Source organism: Camponotus vicinus, unplaced genomic scaffold (genome assembly GCF_025532165.1).
Source record: "Camponotus vicinus isolate PSW18456_S1 unplaced genomic scaffold, iyCamVici1.0 SCAF_1, whole genome shotgun sequence".
Classification (NCBI taxonomy): Eukaryota; Metazoa; Arthropoda; class Insecta; order Hymenoptera; family Formicidae; genus Camponotus; species Camponotus vicinus.
Window position 1 is genome coordinate 23,973,908 of NW_028141945.1, and position 24,997 is coordinate 23,998,904.

The window sequence follows — 24,997 nt, forward strand, 5'->3', positions numbered from 1 at the left end:
TTAATAGTGTCTAATTTAAACTATAATTTTGAAAATAAGACTACATTGTATAAAATGTTGCATTGTACTTTACTTAATTTATCTTACTGAACATAACTTTAGAATTAATTTGATTTTTACGATTGAAATCACATTAAACTCAATATTTTATTAGAATAATTTTCAATTTCTAAAATTTCATTAATCCCTTTTAATCAAAAAGATCAAATAAAATATCAAAGCTTTAGTTTTTATTTTATGGCAATTTAAAGTCGTATATTATTATAAATAATGAAAAAATTCCCGATGTCGCAGATTCCGAAGTTTTTTACACGAGACTTCATTTATAATATTCACGAATATATGTCAAAAAATTAAATGCATTTTTTATTCATTTGAAAGTAATTTTAATGGAATAATGAGAATTTTGAGATTAAAATAATATCAAACACGATATAAATCGCATAAATTTAGTTAAATATAATTATAAAATTTTTATTATCAGACTAATTAAAAATTACCCGATTTACGTCGTGTTTGATATCATTTTAATCGCAAAAATCTCTTTAATTCATTAAAATTACTTTCAAACCGATGAAATTAAAAATAAAAGTTTCAATTTTTATTTTATAAGATGTTTATATTTTCGTGAATTGCGAATGGATAGAGGAAGCGAAGAAACCGATTGTAAGAGACTTCGGAACTCTTTGATGATAGGTCATCTCGCTCGCTCTCTACTCATGGTCTTGCTTTCTCTGTCACACTTGGCAGTCGTGATAGATAGCCCGGAATGATAAGCGGACCCAAGAATCGAGAGCGAGTGAAACAGCAACAAGAACGAGCGAGACAATAATAGGAGCGAGCGAGACAGTAATAGGAGCGAGCGAGAGGAAAATAATAGCGCGCAAGAAAAATCCGATTCTCGAGCTCGAGTCCTCGTTGCTCGTACTATTTCTATCTTGCTCGCTCCTATTACTATCTCGCTCGCTCCTATTACTATCTCGCTCGCTTCTGTTATTGTTTCACTCGCTCTTACGTACTCATATACTGTCATGTTCATCTCGTTATCAAGCCTGCCGCTGGCAAGCGGCCGATGGCAAATTGTGACAAATAAATAAGTTAATCATTTTAAGATATATTTATAAGGGTATGCGAGTAATTTTAATGGAATAATGAAAATTTTGCGATTAAAATAACATCAAACACGGTATCAATCGGATAAATGTATTTAAATATATATAATCAAAATGTTTATTATCAGAATAATTAAAAATTATCCGATTTTTATTTTATAAGATGTTTACATTCGCGAGGAAGCCGAGTCCGCTTATCTTTACGACCTGTCAAGTGCGAGAGCGACAGCGAAACCGCGAGTCGAGAGCGAGCGAGATGACCTATCATCAAAGAATTCCGAAGTCTCTTACAATCGGCTTCTTCACTTCCTCTATCCATTCGCAATTTACGAGATTATAAAGTAAAAACTGAAACTTTTATTTTTTATTTTATCGATATGAAAGTAATTTTAATGAATTATTGAGATTTTTGCGATTAAAATGATATCAAACACGACGTAAATCGGATAATTTTTAATTGGTCTGATAATAAAAATTTTGATTATATATTTAACTACGTTTATCCGATTGATACCGTGTTTGTTATTTTAATCGCAAAATTTTCATTATTCCATTAAAATTACTTCTATACCCTTATAAATATATCTTAAAATAATTAACTTATTTATTTGTCATAATTTGTCATCGGCCGCTTGCCAGCGGCAGATTTGATAACGAGATGAGCATGACAGTATATGAGTACGTAAGAGCGAGTGAAACAATAACAGAAGCGAGCGAGATAGTAATAGGAGCGAGCGAGAGAGAAATAGTATGCCAGGCTGCAAGAAAGACTCTATTTCCAAGTCTTCGTTGCTCGTGCTATTGCTATCTCGTTCGCTCTTATTGCCATTTCGCTCTCTCTTATTACCTTCTCGCTTGCTCACATAACTCGTATACGCTATACACGCACACACACACACACACACACACACACACACACATATATGTATATAAAACTTTGCTCACTTGAAATATCTACGCTATTTTTACAGATATGAAAAAATTGTAATTACGAAAATTGTACGATTAAAAGGACCATGATATGCTAGTAATATTGTTTTCGTAAGTGGAAGCGTTTTAGAAATTTCAAGATTATCTTCATATTTTTTAATGGAACCATCCTAATTTTTTTATATAAATCGATTCTTCGCAATATTCCGTGTAAAAAGTTATAAAGATAGTATAGTCAAAAATTGAACAGTTAACGAGATATTTGATTCTTTAAGTTGACATAATTTTATATAAATTATAAAATATCTGATAAAATGTTCATTTTTCGATTATTTTACTTTAATAATTTTATGCATAGAATAGTAAGAGGAATCAGTTAATGTAAAAAAAACATATAATTGTTCTTAAGAAAAAATATGTCGCTGCTCATTGCAAATTCATATATCAAAAAAAAAATTATATATATATATATATATATATATATATATATATATAGAGAGAGAGAGAGAGAGAGAGAGAGTGTGAGAGGATCGCAAATTCGTCATTTCTCATTTATATTAAAATTTATTTGATATTGTAAGCACCTTGCTATACAGCACTGGTGCTACCGACATTTTGTGCACATAGCACGGAATAGAACCAAAAATTGTGCACCTTATATGTTACCCTCTGAGAACATTCGTGCACCTTGGCTTCGTAGTTTAGGTGCACGTTTTTAAGGTCCACAGAGGGCGTATCGCTTTCAGGGATCACCTAAAAGCGGGCCATGACACCTCTCATTCTTCTCTCTGGCTGAGTACGGATGTGTAAAGTTGTGTCGGCAGTTACGGCAATTGGAACGCGACTTGTGTCGCCGTGTGCATAAAAGTGTCTAGGGATATCTCAATTGGAAAGCATCCATCGACAGGATGTATCTATAGCTGCAATGCTGGATGACTGTTGATTTACGAAAGCCAAGCCGCGACTATCCTGGAATTGTGAAGTAATTTTGCAACTAATATTGCTCTCTTATTATCTTAACGATTAAGAGAAACGGCTTATAAAAATGGTAAGTACTTAATTGATTTTCATTTTTAATGAATTTTACATCTATTTAATTATATCGTAAAGAAAACTTATAGTTTTAATTATAAATCTTGACGTCTCAATTGTGTGTGGTTATGTATAAATTTATATCAATATAAATAAGTAGAAATAACAAAATCATGTAACTTTCTTTCTGTAATTCATATTTTAATAATTAAAAAACGAAAGTATATATGTATACTTTCTTTTATTATCTTCATTTTATTTTATTGACAAGTTGAATAAAATAATAGCTAAATATCAAGCAATAGATCAGCTAAATATAAAATAAATATTCTTATGGTAAAAGAAATATAAGTTACATTTGGAAACTACTGCCAGCATGTCGTCATTCTTGTTTGACATTTGGTGAACAAGAATGATGATATGCCGGTATATTGTCATAAATTCTGGACAATTATAATATAATATTCAGTCAACTTGTGAAATTGTGAAAATAAAATCTATAAATTTATTAATCTAAATATATTGTATTTTTTTAGTTCCGCAATCAGTACGATAGTGATGTAACAGTATGGAGTCCACAAGGACGTCTGCATCAAGTAGAATATGCTATGGAAGCTGTAAAATTAGGCTCAGCCACTGTAGGCCTAAAAAATAAAACACATGCTGTTCTGATTGCATTGAAGAGAGCATCTTCGGAACTATCGGCTCACCAGAAGAAGATCATACCAATAGACAAGCATATGGGAATCAGTATCTCAGGTTTAACTGCTGATGCAAGAATATTGAGGTACTATCTAATTACTCTTTAGTTTGTTTACTAGTTTTTGTCAAATCTTTATCATATGAAGTATATAATAACTCCACTTTTTATATTCTCTTTGATATTACTTTATCATTTATATATATATCCCAACTTATAAATTATTATTACTTATAGTCGTTATATGCGAACCGAATGCTTGAACTATAAGTATGCTCATGATGATACATTACCCGTGAGTCGTTTGATCACGTCCTTGGGAAATAAAATGCAGACATGCACACAGAGATATGATAGACGTCCATTTGGTGTTGGTTTACTCGTGGCGGGATATGATGTGAGGATTTATTGAAAATCACATTAGAGCGCAGTCTACACATCATGTACCAAATGCTTTTCTATGATAATTGTCCTTATAGGATCAAGGCCCGCATATATATCAGACATGTCCATCGGCGAATTTTTTCGATTGTAAAGCAATGGCTATAGGATCTCGTTCTCAAAGTGCGAGAACGTACTTGGAGAAACATTTGAGTGAATTTTTATCGTGCGATCTCGATGAATTGGTGAAACATGGCCTCAGAGCGTTACGCGATACCTTACCTAATGAAGTTGATCTGTCAGTAAAGGTAAATTTCTCGCTTAGTTTCTAATTGTAATTCTTTTAATATTTAATCGCAAAACTTGCAATTGTAGGTGCAAGTTGCAATCTATGATAGCAATTTCAATTTTGTTAAAAAATGTTAAGCTTTTTTACACATGTCAAGTCTTGATAATTATGTTTCAGAATGTTTCAATTGGGATAGTAGGAAAAGATTATAATTTCACGATTCTTGACGAGGCCACGACAGCCACCTATTTATCTCAGATCGAAGGAGATGACAAACGCGGAAAACCTGCAGAGCAGGTTGTGCAAGATGATAGACCTCCACAAGATCCGCCTGCTGACGAAGGACCGCAAGATCCTCAAGTAGCCATTGCCATGGATACAGATTAAACAATAATATAAAAATTAAAATAAAACACAATATATAAAAAGTTTATCCTATACAATTTATATATAAAGATTAAAGCACATTTTATGCTTAAATATTTGTTTTGTAACTATAATTAATTTGATAGAATATTTATTACCAGTCTATTTACATAGTTTGAAAATGTTTTAGATATGTTTATAACTAAATTAAGGTACAATTTTTTTAATGATGTAGCTTTGGATTCCGTCCTGAATTAACATCCTGACAAGTATGAGTATACTCACTATATCATATCCTTGTATGTACACAGAATTTGTCTCTAATTACATTCATTCTCTACATGGATAATATTTACAATATAAGCATAATTAATAATAAATTAATTAATTTAGTATACTCACAATTAATCGTAAATTTTATAAGTTTGAACTATGTTCATGTCATTCGATAATCGATCTTTAAACAATTACATGCAAGAAAAAATGAGAAAATTTACTAAATTAGATAATAATCCAAAGCTATATGCATATTTATCAGAATATTGCACAATCGAACATGATAAAACAGAATTTTATATATATATAAAATTCAATTTTCTTTATACTATTGTATTCACGATATTTTTTATTTTTTTCATTACGCAGTATGGTCATCAATTTGTTGCTTCTTACGTTGTTTCAATATATTTGTCAAGAAGTATTCTCCAGCTTTATACGATGACCGTACTAACGGTCCGCTAGCAGTATACAAGAAACCTAGTTGATTCCCTCTATTTTCCCATATTTTAAATTTCTCGGGCGTTACATATTCGATGACTTTTAAGTGTCTTTTAGTGGGCTGCATGTATTGTCCCAATGTTAGAGCATCCACACCAGCATCTCTTAGATCCTGCATTGTTTGTTCGACTTCTTCATCGGTCTCACTGAGACCCAACATTATCGATGATTTTGTGATTAAGTCGGGATTGAACTTTTTAGCCGCTTTTAATACAGCCAGTGACTGCCTGTACATAGTAAATAATAGATTTTACTGAATTAATAAATGCATATAATATTAATAAAGACAGGACAATATTAATAAACAGTTTGAGATTATACATTATATAATGATATAATAATATTATGTATATTATTTATTATATTGTATGTAATGATAAATTACAATGAGTATACCTGTATTGAGCGCGTCTATCTCGAACAAAGGGTGTTAGACGCTCCACAGTTTCGATATTATGCGCGAATACATCTAGATTGGAATTTACAATTGTAGCGACGCAACTTTCATCCCCTCTGAAATCTGGTACCAGGCACTCTATTAGAATATTGCTCCTGTAAAGAAATGAATAGTTTTACGATACGATACCTAAGTACAATCTATTTTTCATTTTACACAAGCAAATATAAAAAGACAGGTAAAAATTACCTCTTCTTTATCTCCTTGACAGTGGATGCGATGTGACTGGCTCCACCGTCCTTTAAATCTGAAATAATTGATATTGAATAATCATATTGAATCATCTATATAATGATATAATTTACGCAATCTAAGAATGACTTATATAATCAACTGACCATCACGATCTACAGATGTTAGAACAATATAATCCAAACCCCAATCTGCTATTGCGGTAGCGGTATTAATCGGTTCCTCTGTATCTAATGGTGGTGGTGTACGTGCAGTTTTAACAGAACAAAAACGACAGCCACGGGTGCACGTGTCTCCCATTAACTAAATAGCCAATCATAGTCATTTTAATGAGATTTCTTCATTTCATGCAAGTTTGAGATTTGTTTGATGCTATTTATATTGGAGTGATTCAATCAAATATATCATTTTGGGATAACTCAAATTCTCTCAAGACTTTTCAACTATAAAAATTAAATATTTCTTATACAGATGATAGATTTCTTACCATGATGGTAGCAGTTGCTGTGCCATGAGTACCCCCGCCCCAACATTCTCCAATATTTGGACATCTGGCTTCCTCGCAGACTGTGCTCAGCCGTAATTGTCTTAATTGGGCTTTTATCTTACTGTAACTTTTGCCTATAGGTATTTCTGTTTTCAGCCATGGTGGTAGTCTCAGTCGTCCTGATTCGCCTTTTTCCAATTTTAACTTTCCATCGTATTCTTCAACAGTATCTTTTAGAAAGTCCTCGAATTGTGGACCATCTTCCAGCTTTTTTGTAAATGGTTTATTACTTCCAGTTGAAGCTCTCGCACACTGTAATGAGAAATTTTCATATATTAAATGCAAGCTCTTACATAATTTTATATTGTGATGAATATAATAAAATTTTTAAAAATTATAGAAATGTTAGCTCTTACATAATAGCTCTTTCATAAATAAAAACAAATGGTTGAAATTTACATTTGTCAGATGAAAGTGACAGCTGACAGGACACTTTGGATTTATGACGCCAAATATCCGTAACATCTTCGTTTGCAAATTTTGAAACAATTTGTCAAAGCTCACGTTCAGAAATAATCAATCCATATCCATGTATTTGGATACAACAGGTCATGATTTGACCCACTTGACTTAATTTTGATAACCTTGCTTCTTCAGTTTCAGAGCATTTAAAAATGGCCGCATTCAGCGGACTCAACAATTGGGCAACATTACTAGATTTTCCGATGTAATTCGACGCTGATTGGTCGGATCTGAAAGTAGAAACCAATCATGTTCGATTGTTACTTAGCAGTTGAGTCCGCTGAATGCGGCCAATGTACTCTTCGGAGTAATATTTAATCGACCAATAGGACAGAGCTTTGCTTCTGATTGGTCGATCAAATGGTTATGATCATGACGGCTAGATTTTCGAACGTATCCTTCAAGTTGCTAAACGATGAACATGCATATCCATCTAGCTCATTCGAGGGATCTATGACATAATCGGCCAGAGGGTGGGGGCAGGTGAGGGTGGTGCGTTTTGACTGCTGGAAGGTTCGCGGAGAGAGGTGCTGAGAGGTGCGACGCTGCGACGACGGAGTAAAATCCGTTTCGGCTAATTCGTCGTGTCGCGAGGAACGAAAGCGCGGGGTGCGAACGTCACGCGATCAGCTGAGTCTTCCGTCGAGGAGTTATCGAAATTGTCGCGCAACGACGTTCTTCCACGTTCCTGCCGACACGTGGAACGCGGGGCACCAGGAAAGCGCTGTGGTTACACCGCGGTGTCGCGACGATATCTCATCCGCGTGGAAATGCTCTAGCTGAAGAAGAGACCCCGCATCCATCGGTATACGATGGAGTTTATGCCACTGCTCAAGTCTGTGCTAAGTGCTTGTCAGTGTCACGCTCGAGTTATTGTGTCATAAAATGGTAAGTATTCCATCGCACGTATGCGTATATCATACACACACACATATATATACACATATATACACGTACACACAACAGGGCCTTGAAAAATGATCTGTGGAAAAATAATTTCTGAAAACGTATGCAATCTATCCGATAGCTTTAATATTTAGTTTTTATGCTTGTGTGAGTGCATTCCTGCAATTGTGCATCTTTTTGCGACCGATGTCACGATCAATGTGCATATCATAAACATATATTATTTTTTATATCTTGATATAAAAATGGAGATGTATCGAAATTAATGAATTACGTTAATGTGTGTGTGTGTGTGTGTCTATTTTTTATCATAAATTATCTATATCAGATTTTCTTCAACAAGCTGTATCATTGATATATATATATATATATATATATATATATATATATATATCATAATTTTATATTTTCATATTTAAAAAAATTATATTTTGTTTTATTTTATTATTATATTTTTTATTTTCTTTACATGTATATTATATAAAAAATTATCTAATTTATATAATTCTTTTAAATATTGTAATAAATATTATAGATTAGAAATAAATAATATATTATCTTTACCTATAATTTTAGGGTGCAAATATATCGCAATTAGAAAGAGATATTGGCTCTGATCAGTTTCCACCCAATGAACATTATTTTGGTTTAGTCAATGTAAGTATAACATTTTATCTGATGAAATTATATATATATAATTCAAAAATTAAAAACTTATAATATTTAATATAATAAAAATATATTCTTGCAGTTTGGTAACACTTGCTACAGTAACTCAGTGTTGCAAGCTTTATATTTTTGTCGGCCATTTAGAGAAAAAGTTTTAGAGTACAAGGCCAGGAATAAACGAACTAAAGAGACACTATTAACATGCCTAGCAGACCTATTTTACAGTATTGCAACACAAAAGAAAAAAGTAGGTTCTATAGCACCAAAAAAGTTTATCACTAGATTGAGAAAAGAGAAAGGTCAGTGTTCAGCATTATTGCAGATAATAAATTTATATTTTATAGTAAACTTATATTTTATAGTATGTTGTTATAACTCTAACATTTCTTTTCAGAGGAATTTGATAATTACATGCAACAAGATGCACACGAGTTTTTAAACTTTCTCATAAATCATATAAATGAAATTATCCTAGGTAAACATTTTCTTTTTTTTTTTGTACATTTATAGTGCATCTTACTTACGATTATCATCTTGTGTATTAGCGGAGAGAACTCAAAACAAGCCGGCCGGAGGAAAGTGTGGGGCAGGAGATGCTGCTGGTTCGCCACCGGAACCTACATGGGTTCACGAGATATTCCAAGGAATACTGACCTCGGAAACACGCTGCCTTAACTGTGAGACTGTTTCTAGCAAAGACGAGGACTTTTTTGATCTACAAGTTGATGTAGATCAAAACACTTCGATCACGCACTGCCTCCGATGTTTCTCCAATACAGAGACCCTGTGTAGTGACAACAAATTCAAATGTGATCATTGCAGTAGTTATCAGGAAGCTCAGGTACTAATCATACAGTATTCAATTCATTATCACCTTGTGAACAAATTATTTATTGGAATATATTTGTTTTGAATTGCAGAAACGAATGAGAGTGAAAAAACTACCTATGATCTTAGCATTACATCTAAAGAGATTTAAATATGTGGAACAGTATAATCGTCACATAAAAGTATCTCACAGGGTAGTTTTTCCATTGGAACTCAGACTTTTCAATACTGTAAGTCTTTTTGCTTTTTAAAATATCTCAAAACTTAAATCTCTCTTAGGAATATGATTATTGCATACATACACATGTGTGTGTACATATATATAACATTCACAAAAATGTTATCATTTATAAATACAAAAATTCTTGTCAGATATTTTTTTTAAATAATAATTATTTTATATATTAATTATTTTATGTTAATAGCAACATGTAATTTTTTAATTACAGAGTGATGATGCTGTAAACCCAGATCGTTTGTATGATTTGGTGGCAGTTGTGATACATTGTGGAAGTGGGCCTAACCGAGGGCATTACATTTCTATAGTTAAAAGCCATGGATTCTGGTTGCTCTTTGATGATGATATGGTCGATGTAAGTTTTTAATATTTGCTTAAATGCTTTTATGTAACATAGACATCATTGAAATATATTTAAAACAAAACAATTGGACTTATACTTGCAGAAAATTGATGCATCAACTATAGAAGATTTTTATGGACTTACGTCAGATATTCAAAAGAGCTCTGAAACTGGTTATATTCTGTTCTATCAATCGCGTGATTGTAGTTAAAATTTAAATATAAATAGCAATTGTGAAGTTAAGCACACTCCTGCTATGCTAATTTTCGTATTTTAACAAAGTGCGCGGTGAATCTGAATGTTCTAATGGTATGTTAATTATTTATGAGAATGATATATGATATGTTTGATTATGATTAAGCTCCTAGAATATAAATAGAAACGCGACATAGAATTCCATAATGTCTAAATTTTATAGAAAATTTTGGATTTATGTAAATTATACCGATTATTTTCGGAAAATGAGAGCAGTTTATGTGTAATGCTTTATATATTTATTTATAATGTATGTCCGAAAGCTAGTCCGTCTTTGGAAGAGAATGAATAATTTACTATATTACAATAACTTGTGTGTCCAGTGATATAGAGAGAAACGTTGGAAGCACTATCAGATTCTATACAAATGTAAAGAAAATATGACTGAGAATAAAAATATTGTTATGAGAATGTACATTTCAATCATCATGCATTATGTACAACGATATATTTATAGTTTGAAATTGAAACGGGCAATCAGACTTGTAAACATATGAGTATTTTATACATGTTTTTTAAAAATAGATCGTTAATTATTCAGACTCTTTTTAAGCAATATTATGTGATGATAATATAAAAATAATAATGCAGATTTTTATTTTGAAAATTTTATAGTTTATTGAATATTTTAAGCGATAAATTCATATGAAACAGGCGCGAGTAAGATGGGCGCTTCACGTCCCGAAACAATATGCGCTTTAGACGGTTCGGCTGGCTGTCGCTTGAGCTGAACGCGAATATTTTTCTCCTTTGCCTCCTTTCTGAGTCTCTCGTTCTCCTTGACGCGTTTGAGGAAATCATCCCTGCATTTTGAATGGCTCAGATGTTCGATGCGAACATTAATCCTCTTCGCGATGATGCGTCCACGCACTCTCTTATTCACAATGACTCCCAGAGCGTGCGCCGTCACGTTGAACACGCGACCGGTCTTGCCATGGTAGACTTTATACGGCATACCCTTTTGTACAGCACCATTTCCCTTAATATCAACAATATCACCAACTTTGTATGTTTTCATATACGTGGATAGGGGAATGGTTCCATGTTTGCGGAACTTGCGAGAGAACAAGTCCCTCGTGCCACGTCTGTAACCCTTTGAGTTGGTCATGGCAATGTATCAATCTATAACAAAAAATTATATATGATTGTTAAAGATCTAAAATATTATATTTCATCTGAGAATAATATTCTATACAGATAGTGAACCGTAAATAATACATGCAAAATTTAAAATAGAGATTTCTCATTTTAAAAATACAGATCTTCCATGAAGACTGAAATATGATATTTCGTTTAATGTCAAACAAAAATTAACACATTTATGATTATAAGCTAAAAATATCATACAGTGAATTTTCTCCTTAAGAAAATTTTTATGTCAAGTTTAAACAAATAATCTAGCTATATTTTTCCAAGGCTTCTAAGATTGAACTTAACCTAAATGTGTCTGAAATTTTGCAGATGAAATAAGCGAACGTAACATTACATTTCAAGTTCCGAGTGTGATATTAGAATTTTTAATATGATCTTTGACGAAATTATTCGAAAGATCTCTACGTATATTGTATATAAATATACAATATAACGTAAAATATGCACGTGGCTCGCACGTAAAATCAATCAAGTGAAATTTGACATTTTACATTTTCCGGCCAAGTTGATGAAGCCGCTGTATATTAGTCAAAGAAAATATATACTTATTTTCGACGTACAGCGAGGGAAGGATATTTTAATTCGGTCAAAATTCTAAAGAATCTCGAAATATTGACAAAAGCTTACGTAGAAAAATCACGTCTTGACGTCGCCACGAAAAAAGAGACTCTAGAGATGCGACTAGATACGCTCTAGATGCGATATATGTTTCGATATGTCAAAGTCGATATCTCGCAAGAAGATATAAAAAAAAATCCGCCTCTCTCTCTCATAAAGAACTATATTCCATTGTGAACCATTCCGATAGATGCTCAGTAGGTTAAAATAAGTGGGGGACAGTCAGCCAATTACGTTTTGAGTTTTTATGCGAAATTCAATATGGCTGCTTATATACTTTCACTGTCACATTGAATGAGTTGAACATGAGTTGAACTGATTGTTATTAATTATCGGTTGAATGTTGTTCTCATCGTGATTAAAATATGCTGAAAATGCCAGTGTGCTGTGTTAAAAATTGCAAAATACAAAATTGTACTAAAAAAGAAAAAAGAAAACTCAAACATATGTGCAATAAACAATCTGTATAGTCATACTTCGCTTCTGTAATATTTATATTAAATACAACATATTTTTATCCAAATTGCGTGAGATACAATCTCATTTCATTTTTGAAACTTTCAAACAGCGCGCTGCCTAAAAGCTCAAGTTCTGATTGATCAAGATCTCAGACTTCCGCCATTATGCGCAATGGTTCACCTTGTCTACTTACACCATGCTATAATCTATGACCGTACTTGAGCGCAGTTAAGCCCCTTGCACAATGCTAGGCAACAGGCAATAAAAACAGAAATAGTATCTATTCTCTGCTCCTATTGGCGAATATTTTCTGTTCTGCGTAATTATTGGTGAATAGTTTCTATTCCTTATTTCTATTGCCTGTTGCCTAGCATTGTGCAAGGGACTTTAGGCCCTTGCACAATGCTAGGCAACAGGCGATAGGAATAGGGGCAATGGACTATATCTTAGAAAGAGGAATCAAAAAAGCCTCGATATTTACGGATTCCCGCAGCGTTGTGGAGATTCTGTTCAGCGCTTCGCTGGGCAGAGATCTTTCATATCTGACATTGGTGCTGAAAAACAAGTTGAGGTCAGCTTTTCTGCAAAATTTAGATATCATTATTGTCTGGGTTCCTTCGCATGTGGGTATTTTGGGTAACGAGACAGCGGACTTCCTGGCAAGAGAGGCTGCTCGGGGTGGAGAAACGATTGACTATCTTCCTCCCCATACTGACCTTTACTCGACAGTACGGGAAAAACATTTTGCCGTGGTCGAAAAGTATTTACTGGCTCAATCTGAAATTAGAGGAGCGCAGTACTTTGGTCTTTATTCGCCCTTCGCGAGAAGACCATGGTTTGATAAGTTGGACCTTAGTCGAGTGGAAATTGCAACCATAAGTAGAATTAGATCTAACCACTACAATCTGAATTACAGCCTTCATAGATGTGGTTTGGTCAGACGACTGGATTGTCCATGCGGTTCGCCCCGACAAGACATCGACCATATTTTGTGGTCCTGCCCACTGCTTGAAAAACACCGGACGCAACTGACGCACTTGATTGGGAGGGCCTTGGGTTCTCCCCCTCCCTATAATACCTTTGAAATTTTGAAGAATCCATCAGTAAAAATTATAAACCCTATTTTGTCCTTCCTTCGGAAGACTGAGATACTCATATAACTGCATAAGTGGCGTTTGATTGGCTGGACTGAGCTTCCTTCTCATCGTGTCGCAGAGTTTGACGAAGATATCTGCAGCATGGGCAAAGATTAAAATAGCTCAGTGCCAAAATAGAAGAAGAAGAAGAAGAAGAAGAAGATAGGAATAGGGAATAGAAACTATTCACCAATAAATATGCGGAATAGAAAATATTCGCCAATAGGAACAGAAATAGTATCTATTCTCTGTTCTTATTGGCGAATATTTTCTATTCCGCATATTTATTGGTGAATAGTTTCTATTTCCTATTCCTATTGCCTATTACCTAGCATTGTGCAAGAGCCTTTATAATTTATTTGTATTGCTCTTATCGCTTTTTTGGTCACGTTATCCGAGAAGTCGACAAACGGCACTGGAAAAGAATGACATTATTGGCATTTTTCACCAAATTTGACGGAAATTAAATGGATTCTTGCGTCTTCAAATGCATTTTCTCGCCAAAGATACACCGGAGGCGTCGATTTTACGAGTTTAGTATCGCGCGCTATGACGCAACATCGTCCGATCTGAAGCGGCGCCGGGATTGGCCACATGATGATCATACGATCGTTTATAATTTTTTAGTTGTTACGTTTGACATATCGGTGTTGCGCTTGCACAAGTTTTCTATCGTTCTGAGGTTTATTCGATGTGAAACGAAATATTGCAAAAATAAAAGTTTAACGACGTGGGGCACAAATGGCAGACCCAGGTGGATGGGCGCCGGCCCAAGACAATGATTTCTCTCATTTCCAATCGAATGACAGCTTCAATTTGAATGAAGTAACTGGTATCGATGGTAGGTCTCATCAGCGGTGTACTTTCTCGTTTAGCACTTTTTATTCGGATCTCAGGGATATACAAGACTCACGTGAAAACGTTTTGTAACATTTATCACTTTATCAGCAGATATTATCTTGCCCGGTTGTTGATATGCATTATTTGTACTTTATTTGTTATAATACTGTATACATCTGTATAAAAGTAATATAAAAATGATATAAAATAATTGATCTTTAATCACTGTTTGTGAGTGTTGGTCTATAAATTTTATATATGTAATATCTAAATTTATTCACTCATAAATAATGCTTTAAAAATATATTTCATATCATGATGTTTAATGTGTAATATTTAATTATAATTTAATGTATAATTTTTTTGCCTTATTATTTGTTACTGTATATTATATATGTATGCATAAGCAGTTAAAATTAAGAAAATTAACAATATATAATCAGTAATAAAAAAATTGGCATTTAATATTAAATATTAACAGCTATATTATCATATTGCTTAATTTTCTATTAATGTTGCAGATCTCTTAACAAATTGTGAAAATGAATTATTGAAAAATGAGCTTTTCAGCGACGAGGTTTTACTTTCTGAATTGGATGATCCTATGGCAGTAGATGGGAATACATTTGATTTCTTAAATATCAACAATGATGAATTTAAGGATTTTAAAGACTTCAAAGATCCAGCTATCCTTGAATCGCCAAATACAAATGTTGTATTGACGCAACAAGTAGTGACGGATAGTAACCAACCTGTTGCTTATATGCAACAAGATGTTACATCAGTCACGCAAAACAGACCACAGAGAATATCATTGGCTTCAACAACACCTACAGTGTTTAGTTCACAATATGCGATACCACAAAATGTAAATTTTAATGTTCAATCGCCAAATGTTGTAACTTTGGCCCCAGTTTCTCAACAACGACAGTTACTTCTACCAGCTAAATTGATAAAATCAGAATCTCTTGTGTATTCTAAAGGTGGACAGACTATTACATCAACTCCTGTTCCACATCAGATACATACTCTTGTAAATACTGCAAATGGAGCAGTATTAACTACTGGTAAATAAAAGTAGATAAGCTTATTTTTAAAATATTTATAATCTTGCCAAAATATAAATAATTCTATAATTGTCTAAATATAAATAATCATATAGCAATATTATGATTAAATAGTTATTATCTTTACAGACATAAAAAAGATACATATAGCTATGTATGATTTCATAGAGTACATTGATATATTTGTGTTCAAGGGATTCCTGTAGTGTTGGACACTGACAAAGTACAAATTAATCGTCTAAACACAGGTACACATGTAAGTGTACCAAGAGTGAGAGAAGTCAAACGTAGCGCTCACAATGCAATTGAGCGACGTTACAGGACATCGATTAATGATAAAATAATTGAATTGAAGAATATAATAGTTGGCATCGACGCCAAGCTAAACAAATCTGCGATTTTGCGGAAAACTATCGATTATATCAGGAAAGAATAATTAATTTTATTTCATAAGTACATGAGATGACAAGCTTCCTTATTATCCTATACAATTGCAGATATTTGCAAAACACGAACGCGAAATTAAAAGCTGAGAATATGTCATTAAAAATGACCGCTCAACGGCAAAATCTTCGCGATCTGTTGGTGTGCGGGGAACTTACACCTCCTCGTTCAGATTCGAGCGAACCATCTCTGTCACCTGCATCTGCGCCAATGTCACCGCCTTCTCCGTCGTCGGTAAAGGATGATCCAGATGTTCTACAAAATCTTCATTCCGTGTCCACTTCTGGAGGCATGAGAGATCACACTCGATTAACATTGTGTGGATTTATGCTGCTTTTCTTAGCATTCAATCCTCTTGGTATACTCGTGAACAATGTTGGAAAATTCAATTATGATTATTTAAACACAAAATTGGATGGACGGACGATACTCAATTATCAAGGTAAAGATTTTCAAAAAATTGTTTTTGTTTTTTTATTTTGATGAATTTTTTACTATTTTTGATATTTCTTTTTTTTCGATAGATCAACCAGAATTAGACAAACAGCTATGGAGCAATGTTATTCTCTGGTTCACTAATCTGATACTTCTAGCGGGTGGTCTCTGTAGATTGTTGTTATACGGTGATCCCGTTTTTCCTACTGACAGCAAGATTTTCCTTGAGTTACGTCGTTGGAGACGTCAGGCCGAATTTAATATATCCAAACATGAATACAATCAGGCGTATCGAGATTTACATCAATGGTTGCGATATTTCGGTCGATCTTTTCCATTATCGCGCACAGAATTCTATCTCGCAACCACGTGGCAAATAGTGAGGCAAATTCTACATAAATTATGGCTGGGAAGATTGATCACGCTGATCGGTAAATGGCTCTCAGGGAAATCGGAACGGCAGCAGGCGGAGATGTCCGTGGAAATAGCGGTTGTCTACCAACACATGCTCTGCCTTCGTCTATCGGAAGGTACGAAAGATTCGACACTGTATCTCGCTTTATGCGCTGTCAATTATGCTGAGGTCGCCGGTGAGAGTATGCCGAAGCCGCTCCTGGCGGAAATATACGTGAACGTTGCATTGTGTTTGAAACAATCTCTCTTCCCGTATATACATAAATATTATCTGGGCAAAGCGCGGGCCTTGCTGTCTTCATGCGCGGTTCCTCCGAAATTAAAGTGGATCATGACTGATGAAGGTGCAAGATTCTTGGCGTCTCCGAAATGGCAATATAAAAAACAGTCTGACAGTGAATTTACATCGCAAAGCAGTCGAGCAGACCCGCTATCATATGCAGCTCGTGCCTATAGAAATCATCTGATCGAGCAATGCTTGCGTTTACTGACCGGTACAGTCGGAGAGTGCCATACGTCCACTGTACTCGAATTGGGACGAATGATCATAGCTTCTGCAGAAGTGGACGCCTGTTTCCCATCTATTGACAAAATCAGTGTAGCAAGTACGAAAAAATACTATTTAAATTTAAAATAGATCTTATACATATATGAATGATATATTTTTATGTTATTATTATCTATGTAAAGTTGACTTCAAATTTTAAAAAATTGATAAGAGATAAATTTTTTTACAACATTTATTTTATACAATTTTTTTTTATATTATCAATGTGTAGTTTATTTCTTTTTTTTTCTATTGTAGCATGCGAAGACGAGATTGGATTATGGTGGGGAGCAGTGATTTGCGCCACCGCGAGTTGGAGATTAGGAGAGGAAGACTCGAAGGCGTGGAACATTGTGGAGAGCAAATTTCCTTATGAAAGGAATTTCGAAATCAGTGATAATAGTAGCAGCAGCCCATTACCACATGCTGTACTCAATGTTCTGCAGGCAGCGAAACATTCTACAAAATTGGCTTCAATGCGTTTCATTGAGCAGGCAGGATTACTGCTTGAACAATCTATGGTGTACTATCATTGCAAGGAGCAATCATCGCAGAAAGTCTTGGTAAGTTATCAAATTAATTATATGATAGATTTTAATTACAAATAATTGCTTTATCGTCAGTATTAAACATATGATATTATTCTATCAAGTTAAAATAGCAACATTAAATGCAATGATAGAATTAACGTTGGCGAAACTTTGAATTTGCTGATGTATCGCGCTTTTTAAACAAAATCTATGAATAAAATCTATAGATTATGTATATTCTTATTTAAAAGAGATTAATATATATATCTTTGTATAGATATAATTGTGAAATATTTCAAGAGTTTCATCATTGATTAAATATTAGAAATATTTAAAATAGTTATATTTCGTTTAAAGGTACCACTCTTTCAAGTGTAACCTGTGCTATCGTTTATCTGTTACAAGTGTGCATTGTAGTTGCATTGCATGAAATATAACTATGCAATACTCCTGCAGTGCAACTCCTGTGGCAGGTCGCAGCACCATATATCATAATGTCTATTTGTAATTCATATATGTGTATATATAAATGTGCTCTTTTAACAGGACTTTGCCCTATACTAATCTGCATACTTTTTCTTTTCAGCTTACTCAGTTATGGATTTGTGACTGGCTTCTCGAAATACGCACAACACTGTGGCAAGACTTGAGTCAAGATGCAGAGTTTGAAAAATCTATCTCAAGTATGTCTCTTGCAGGATTTCAACGTGACTTGGCATGCTTGAGGCAATTGTGTCAACATATTCCAGTAAGTATAAATTCATATACAGGGGGTGTCTGGAAAATCGTCCGTAGTACTTTGGGAAGTGATTTAGGACCCAAAAAGAAAGAAAAAAAGCTATATAAATGAAGGTCTCAGAAATAAGTCGTTTCCGAATTATAGTCACTTTTATGTTAAAAAAAATCGTAATTTATAGTCTGCTTGGCATCTCTCTTTTTAAAACTTTTTAAATTTAAAATTTAAATTAAAAATTCCGAATCACTTCCCGAAGTACTGCGGGCGATTTTCCAGACATCCTGTATATTCGTTTTTAATCAATAAAATCTAAACAATGATATAATAAAATAAAATTTATCCTAATATGCATAAAAATTATCTATAAGAATATATAAATATATTATCTACTTTTCAGTCTGTATTGGCACGAGTGTTTTTGTACGAGGCTACAGCACGCATTATGGCAGGAGCAACACCGGTAAAGACTCAGATTTTGCTGGATCGGAGTTTGCATCATAGGAACTCGCGTTCCTCGATTATATGCGGCAAGGATAGATCGCAAGAGCAGAACAATGGCGAGCGGGAGCATGCAGTCGCGTTATATTTAGCGTGCAGACATCTACCAATGCTACTATTAACTTCGCCGGGAGAACGTGCTGGTATGCTCGCGGAAGCCGCTAAAACACTTGAGCGAATAGGGGACAGAAAACGTCTTCAGGAATGTTACAAATTGATGCGACAGTTAGGTTCTGCGATTACTGTTAATTAACGTAATATTTTACAAATTTACTCATATATATATATATATATATATATATATATATATATATATATATATATATATATATATATATATATATGTATAATATAATATAATTTATTCTATGAATGATAAAATAGGTATAGACGTCATTTATATTATTTATATAAGCAGTAATTTGTACATCTGTATACAAATATATAAATATATAAAATATATAAATATATAAAACTCGTTATTGTCGTGTTTTTTGTTTTATATAATTATTTTCTTATGCTTTTATTAAAGAAAATCATTATCTCTTTAGTTTCTTCTACTTGTAAATAAATATTTGAAGATTATTTAATCTAATTACATATAGTATTTATTTTTAATATATAACATCAATAAAATGTGCAAAAAATACTGAAGCTTACATTTTATCTTAAAATTGAGAGAAAAAATTATTTGGTTGTAATTACAAGAACTGAATCATTTAATCTTATTTTGCATTATTGGCTAAACATTTATTGACAAAACAAATCTATAATCTAAAAATTATATATAATAAAAAATACATGTTTTTTATTTTCAAAATCAAAAAAAGTAAATTGAACATTTCTAAGAATAACAAATTTAAATTTGGTGATCTACAAGAGCAATTAATAGAAACAGAAATAATATAATGGAAGATAAAAAGAATAATAATTATCTAAGAGACAAAAAATTAGATTAAATTTTAGATTTGTCCTAAGAAAAACAAATTTAGGATTTTGTAAGGAAAAAAATGAAAATTTATATATAAACGAATCAATAACGAATTAAGAAACAAATTGTAAAAGATAAATAATTAATATTTTAATATTATATCATAATAATATAACATTACAATTAAGAGAGAAAAGATTATTAAAAAATATTATGAAAATATAAATTTTTAAATAAATATATTAATAATAAAAACATTATGATACATGATAATTAATACATGAAAATAATTTACAAATTATTTTTTCGATTTAATATATAAATCGTTTATAGCTCTAGTTACAACTGGTCTATAAGAACGAAAGATTGATTGGCTATCGCGCTTTTGAACACGTGTTGACGTCCTGTATGCTCCAATCACGGATGTTTACAGTATATATATCGTAGTCTATTGGCGTTTTCAAATAATCGGCAATAATCGCTCCGGGGTAGTTTATTAGACATTAACCTATCAGAGCCATTTTTTTAAAGAATGTAACCATATATTCTTCAAAAGAATGACTGTGATTGGTCAATAGCGTTTAGTAAACTACCGAGCGATTAAACTCGACCATTTGAAAATGTTATATAAAACCATTGCCAATGGCCGCATTCAGCGGACTCAACCGCTAAGTAGCAGTCGAACATGATTGGTTTCTACTTTCAGATCCGACCAATCAGCGTCGAATTACTTCGGAAAATTTAGTAATGTTGCCCAACTGTTGAGTCCGCTGAATGCGATCAATATGAAAACAATAAAAACTAGGCCATCCATTTTTTTCCTATAATATTGGCGGCAATTTATTGTATAACTCTGTAGTCCGCTCACGCTTTCAATTGCTTTTCTTTGTAACCGTTCCGAAAGAGGGTCTCTTGTTTTACTTCGAAGAATTTTGATTTTTGGTAATTATATCATTTTATTACAATAATGGAAGTCGATCCTTCTGTTAATAATAATTCAAATATGATTGATTCCACGTGCTACTCGTTCACAGGTAAATTAATTTTATTTCTCGAGAAAATAACATTGTAATATATTTATAAGCACATGGCATGTTTTAAAATAATCTATTGTTTCTAGGTCTACTTTTTGCTGAAACTTCAAGGAAATTAACTTTAAGCAAGAAGTAGACATTATTCCTCTTTACTAAAAAATATTTTAATGTGAAGTGTGTGTTTCCCAATTATAGAATCATTTTTCACTCTCATTCGTGAAGAGAATGTCACATTATTCCCAGTCCAATTTATTGAACGAATAAGAATCGCGAATTTTATCTATTTTCGTTAATCAAAATAATTTATAAAACTTTTTTGTAAAATTTTCTTGCTTATTCCTTTTTTTTTGTCACTTTAATTTACAATATTCTGAAAAGTTCCTAGTCATTTCAAGCAATGATTTTTATAAATAGAAAATATTTTGCATATGTATATTTTATTTTATAATAATTTAATATATTTATTTACTTTTTCTATTTATAAGACATGTCAATCGTCAATAATGTCAAGTTTAATAATACACCATTGGAAGAAGAAAAGACAAAAACAAGAAAAAGACGCTACAATGAGAGTGAGCTTGAAAAAAAACAGCTTGAGGAAGAAGAATATAATCGTGAAATGCATGAGCAAAGATACAAGCGATTGATGCACTTGTTGAACAAGAGTCAATTTTATTCAAAGTTTTTGGTAAATAAAATTGAAAAAAGAAAGAATGTTAAGAAAAGAGGCAAGTCCACTATTAATAATGAAAATATACCGCCAAATAAGAAGACAAAGAGGGCTGATTTAGAAAAATATGATATACAAGAATATATAGCTCCTGAAGTAAGTAATAAAAAAAAATTCAAATTTTGTCCACAGTTTGTCATATCATTTAAATATAAGAGTATTTAATAGAGAATATAATCAATTACATTTGATCAAATTACAGATCAAAAAACAAATGCAGACTAGAAAGAAGAAAAAAAATCTAAGTCGAGAAGACATAGAAGCAGAATTGTCTGCAGATTCAGATACTGAAACAAAACCATCTATTGTGCAAAACCCTGCTATTTTACCAAAATATTTTCATGGTGAATTATACGATTATCAGCAAGCAGGTTTAGAATGGTTAAAAGTGCTTTATGAGAATGCCTTAAATGGAATTTTAGCTGATGAAATGGGACTTGGGAAAACAATACAAGTGATAGCCTTGATATGTCATCTTATAGAGAAGAAACAAGCAGGACCTTATTTGATAATTGCACCTCTCTCTACTATACCGAATTGGCTGATGGAATTTGAAAGATTTGCTCCTGACATACCAGTTGTGCTATTTTATGGTAACAAAGTTGAAAGAGAGGCTATACGTATAAAAATTAAAAATAGTCACCATGTTGCAAATAGTTACAAAACACAACCTGTTGTAATTACTACTTATGAAGTGCCATTACAGGAAACTAGATTTCTTCAGTCTCTAAAATGGAGATATATTATAATAGATGAGGGACAAAGAATCAAGAATCATTATTGCATGCTAGTCAAGTATGTTGATTGTTTAATTAGTTATGAATATCAACATTCAAAAGTTATTTCTGAAATTAGTACAAGTAGTAAAATAATAAAAAATATTTTAGATAATGGATGTTTATAAAACAATATCTATTTTTCTATTTATTATATATTTATTTTTTTTAAATAATTTTTAAATGCAAATATTTTGTTATTTTTTTTGTTTTAAAATTAAGATTGATTTATTTTTTTAGAAGCTTAAAAACGATGCAATCTATGAATAGACTAATACTGACTGGGACTCCACTTCAGAATAATTTAGCTGAATTATGGTCTCTTTTAAACTTTTTATTGCCTGAAATTTTTGATGATTTAGCTGTATTTGAATCATGGTTTGATGTTAAAGAGCTTGAGGAAGAAGGCGCCGAGAAATTTTTGAAACAAGAAGAAGAGAAACATGTATTATCATCATTGCGTGAAATTTTGAAACCATTTATGTTAAGACGAATAAAAGCTGAAGTTAATTTGAAGATTCCCCCTAAGAAGGAGCTGGTAGTCTATGCACCACTTACAGAATTGCAGCATGACCTTTACAAAGCAGTATTAAATTATGATTTAGAAACATTGAGCAAAATTGAAAAACCAAATCTAATTATAGAAAGCACAGACGGTACAAAACCGAAAAGACAGGCTTTTTTGAGAAGTAAATATGGCTCTACCAATAATAATTCCGAAAATGAAATATCGCCGAATACTTCGTTAAAAGAAATCGAAAATACCAATAATGCAGATGAGTGTAAAACAACCAAATCCATAGATGAACAAAATTTATCAATATGGAAACAGTATACTGATGTTACAGAACGTAACAGGAATTTTCTTGTTCGTATTCAATTTCAAAATAGATGTAAGTTATTAATAATAATATATTTCATATTTCCCTATATTATTTACTTTGTTATATTTCATATTTCCCTATATTATTTACTTTGTTATATATTATTTTTATTTATATTATATATACATTTTAGTACCAATGTATAAGAAGATTGTAAATCATCCATATTTGGTTCATTGCCCGTTGGATTCAGTTGGTTTACCGAAAATCGACATCGATTTGATTAGATCTTCTGGCAAGCTTTTGGTGTTGGATGCTATGCTGGCAAAACTTCATGCGCGGGGTCATAAAATTTTACTATTTTCAACAATGACTATGATTTTAGATATGATGGAAGATTATCTTTCATTACGAGATTATAATTATGTGAGATTAGATGGTAGGACTAAAATCGAAGAGAGAAAAGAAAATATTAAAACTTTTAACAACGATCCGAATATGTTTCTATTTCTTATATCTACTAGAGCTGGTGGAGTTGGATTAAACTTGGCGAGCGCCGATACTGTTATTATATACGACAGCGATTGGGTGAGTTAATAATCTCGATGTAATTTTTTTCATGCTGTCGTTATTTATTATCGAACTTATTCGCATTCGTGAATTTTAAATGCTTACAGAATCCACAAGCAGATATACAAGCTATGGCACGATGTCATAGAATAGGACAAACAAAACCAGTTGTTGTCTATAGACTGTGCACTAGGGGAACAGTTGATGAAACGATTATCAAGCGTTCCGAAGCTAAACGTATTTTAGAAAAAGTAGTTATTTCAAAAGAATGGCATGGAACAAATAATTTTAATAAAGATGTTTTGTTACAACTGAAACAATTAATGGAATCTAAAGAATATAAAGTTGTTACTTCTGAAAATGAGGGTAAGTATTCTTGTCATTAGATAATATATAGATCGCTCAAATATATATATAAAGAATCATGCCGAGATTAATAAATCGATTTTTTTGTAGTGTTTACAGAACTAGAGCTGAATAAATTGTTAGATAGGAGTGATATGACTGATAAACAAGATCTACATGACATTCAAGAATAAATCAAGAATATAGAATATAATTACGAATGAGATGAGAAGTAAGCAAACTTTTATCCCATAAATACAGTTGAACGCATTTTTGCAATAAAATTTTATTATAATAAAATTTTTTGCAATGATAAATAATAATGTATATTGATTTTTTTATAAAAATTGGGAATTTTCTAATGTATTTAAATTAAATTAATTTATTAGTAATGTAAGAATATTGTATGTATGTCTCCTTTTTCTCT

At 32.3% G+C, this 24,997-nt stretch overlaps 5 protein-coding genes and 1 long non-coding RNA gene across 8 annotated transcripts; 3 read left to right on the top strand and 3 right to left on the bottom strand.

Moving 5' to 3' along the window:
• Window positions 1–2,864: 2,864 nt before the first annotated feature.
• Prosalpha6 (Proteasome alpha6 subunit) lies at window positions 2,865–4,924 on the top strand. The gene is made up of 5 exons (XM_083078938.1): window positions 2,865–3,090; window positions 3,611–3,861; window positions 4,012–4,171; window positions 4,254–4,463; window positions 4,622–4,924. Exons 1-5 carry the CDS (start codon window positions 3,088–3,090, stop codon window positions 4,829–4,831), a joined length of 834 nt encoding a protein of 277 aa, XP_082935064.1. The 5' UTR covers window positions 2,865–3,087; the 3' UTR covers window positions 4,832–4,924.
• On the bottom strand, window positions 4,869–7,398 carry Las (lipoyl synthase, mitochondrial). Its single transcript, XM_083078935.1, has 6 exons — window positions 7,183–7,398; window positions 6,724–7,035; window positions 6,383–6,539; window positions 6,234–6,291; window positions 5,984–6,139; window positions 4,869–5,814 (listed from the first exon to the last, which is right to left on the bottom strand). Exons 1-6 carry the CDS (start codon window positions 7,246–7,248, stop codon window positions 5,448–5,450), a joined length of 1,116 nt encoding a protein of 371 aa, XP_082935061.1. The 5' UTR covers window positions 7,249–7,398; the 3' UTR covers window positions 4,869–5,447.
• A 316-nt stretch (window positions 7,399–7,714) lies between these two features.
• Window positions 7,715–10,895, top strand: Usp12-46 (Ubiquitin-specific protease 12/46). Its single transcript, XM_083078937.1, has 8 exons — window positions 7,715–8,133; window positions 8,728–8,808; window positions 8,903–9,119; window positions 9,215–9,295; window positions 9,366–9,661; window positions 9,741–9,878; window positions 10,098–10,241; window positions 10,333–10,895. Exons 1-8 carry the CDS (start codon window positions 8,131–8,133, stop codon window positions 10,438–10,440), a joined length of 1,068 nt encoding a protein of 355 aa, XP_082935063.1. The 5' UTR covers window positions 7,715–8,130; the 3' UTR covers window positions 10,441–10,895.
• Window positions 10,896–11,076: 181 nt separating this feature from the next.
• Rpl21 (ribosomal protein L21) lies at window positions 11,077–12,413 on the bottom strand. Of its 2 annotated transcripts, none has more exons than XM_083078939.1 (2): window positions 12,264–12,413; window positions 11,077–11,606 (listed from the first exon to the last, which is right to left on the bottom strand). In XM_083078939.1, the coding sequence occupies exon 2, from the start codon at window positions 11,590–11,592 to the stop codon at window positions 11,113–11,115; it is 480 nt and encodes a 159-aa protein (XP_082935065.1). In that variant the 5' UTR covers window positions 11,593–11,606; window positions 12,264–12,413; the 3' UTR covers window positions 11,077–11,112. The 2 variants fall into 2 exon arrangements, with proteins under 2 accessions (XP_082935065.1, XP_082935066.1); XM_083078940.1 differs by having other exon boundaries at window positions 12,197–12,308.
• Window positions 12,414–13,018: 605 nt separating this feature from the next.
• LOC145959788 (uncharacterized) lies at window positions 13,019–13,896 on the bottom strand. 2 transcript variants are annotated; one of them, XR_014435182.1, is made up of 3 exons: window positions 13,610–13,896; window positions 13,430–13,490; window positions 13,019–13,267 (listed from the first exon to the last, which is right to left on the bottom strand). It is a non-coding gene; the product is annotated as an uncharacterized LOC145959788 (long non-coding RNA). The 2 variants fall into 2 exon arrangements; XR_014435181.1 differs by having other exon boundaries at window positions 13,019–13,294.
• Window positions 13,897–14,225: 329 nt separating this feature from the next.
• LOC145959865 (sterol regulatory element-binding protein 2) lies at window positions 14,226–24,962 on the top strand. The gene is made up of 14 exons (XM_083079096.1): window positions 14,226–14,690; window positions 15,211–15,756; window positions 15,951–16,179; window positions 16,251–16,642; window positions 16,725–17,654; window positions 17,855–18,159; window positions 18,713–18,874; window positions 19,260–19,611; window positions 21,811–22,151; window positions 22,258–22,850; window positions 23,072–23,724; window positions 23,849–24,243; window positions 24,333–24,591; window positions 24,682–24,962. The coding sequence occupies exons 1-14, from the start codon at window positions 14,591–14,593 to the stop codon at window positions 24,762–24,764; spliced, it is 5,340 nt and encodes a 1,779-aa protein (XP_082935222.1). The 5' UTR covers window positions 14,226–14,590; the 3' UTR covers window positions 24,765–24,962.
• Window positions 24,963–24,997: the final 35 nt, after the last annotated feature.

Coding starts and splice junctions, on each gene's coding strand:
- Prosalpha6 (XM_083078938.1), top strand. Junction 4,172..4,253: donor TACTCGTGGCGGGATATGAT/GTGAGGATTTAT, acceptor TTGTCCTTATAG/GATCAAGGCCCGCATATATA. Junction 4,464..4,621: donor AAGTTGATCTGTCAGTAAAG/GTAAATTTCTCG, acceptor ATTATGTTTCAG/AATGTTTCAATTGGGATAGT.
- Usp12-46 (XM_083078937.1), top strand. Junction 9,120..9,214: donor TAGATTGAGAAAAGAGAAAG/GTCAGTGTTCAG, acceptor ATTTCTTTTCAG/AGGAATTTGATAATTACATG. Junction 10,242..10,332: donor TTGATGATGATATGGTCGAT/GTAAGTTTTTAA, acceptor TTATACTTGCAG/AAAATTGATGCATCAACTAT.
- Rpl21 (XM_083078939.1), bottom strand. CDS start 11,592: ATGACCAACTCAAAGGGTTACAGACGTGGCACGAGGGACTTGTTCTCT.
- LOC145959865 (XM_083079096.1), top strand. CDS start 14,591: ATGGCAGACCCAGGTGGATGGGCGCCGGCCCAAGACAATGATTTCTCT. Junction 18,160..18,712: donor AATCATCGCAGAAAGTCTTG/GTAAGTTATCAA, acceptor TTTTCTTTTCAG/CTTACTCAGTTATGGATTTG. Junction 22,851..23,071: donor CATTATTGCATGCTAGTCAA/GTATGTTGATTG, acceptor TTATTTTTTTAG/AAGCTTAAAAACGATGCAAT.
- Las (XM_083078935.1), bottom strand. CDS start 7,248: ATGTTACGGATATTTGGCGTCATAAATCCAAAGTGTCCTGTCAGCTGT. Junction 6,540..6,723: donor CAGCAACTGCTACCATCATG/GTAAGAAATCTA, acceptor TTGGCTATTTAG/TTAATGGGAGACACGTGCAC. Junction 6,140..6,233: donor GTCAAGGAGATAAAGAAGAG/GTAATTTTTACC, acceptor ATTTCTTTACAG/GAGCAATATTCTAATAGAGT.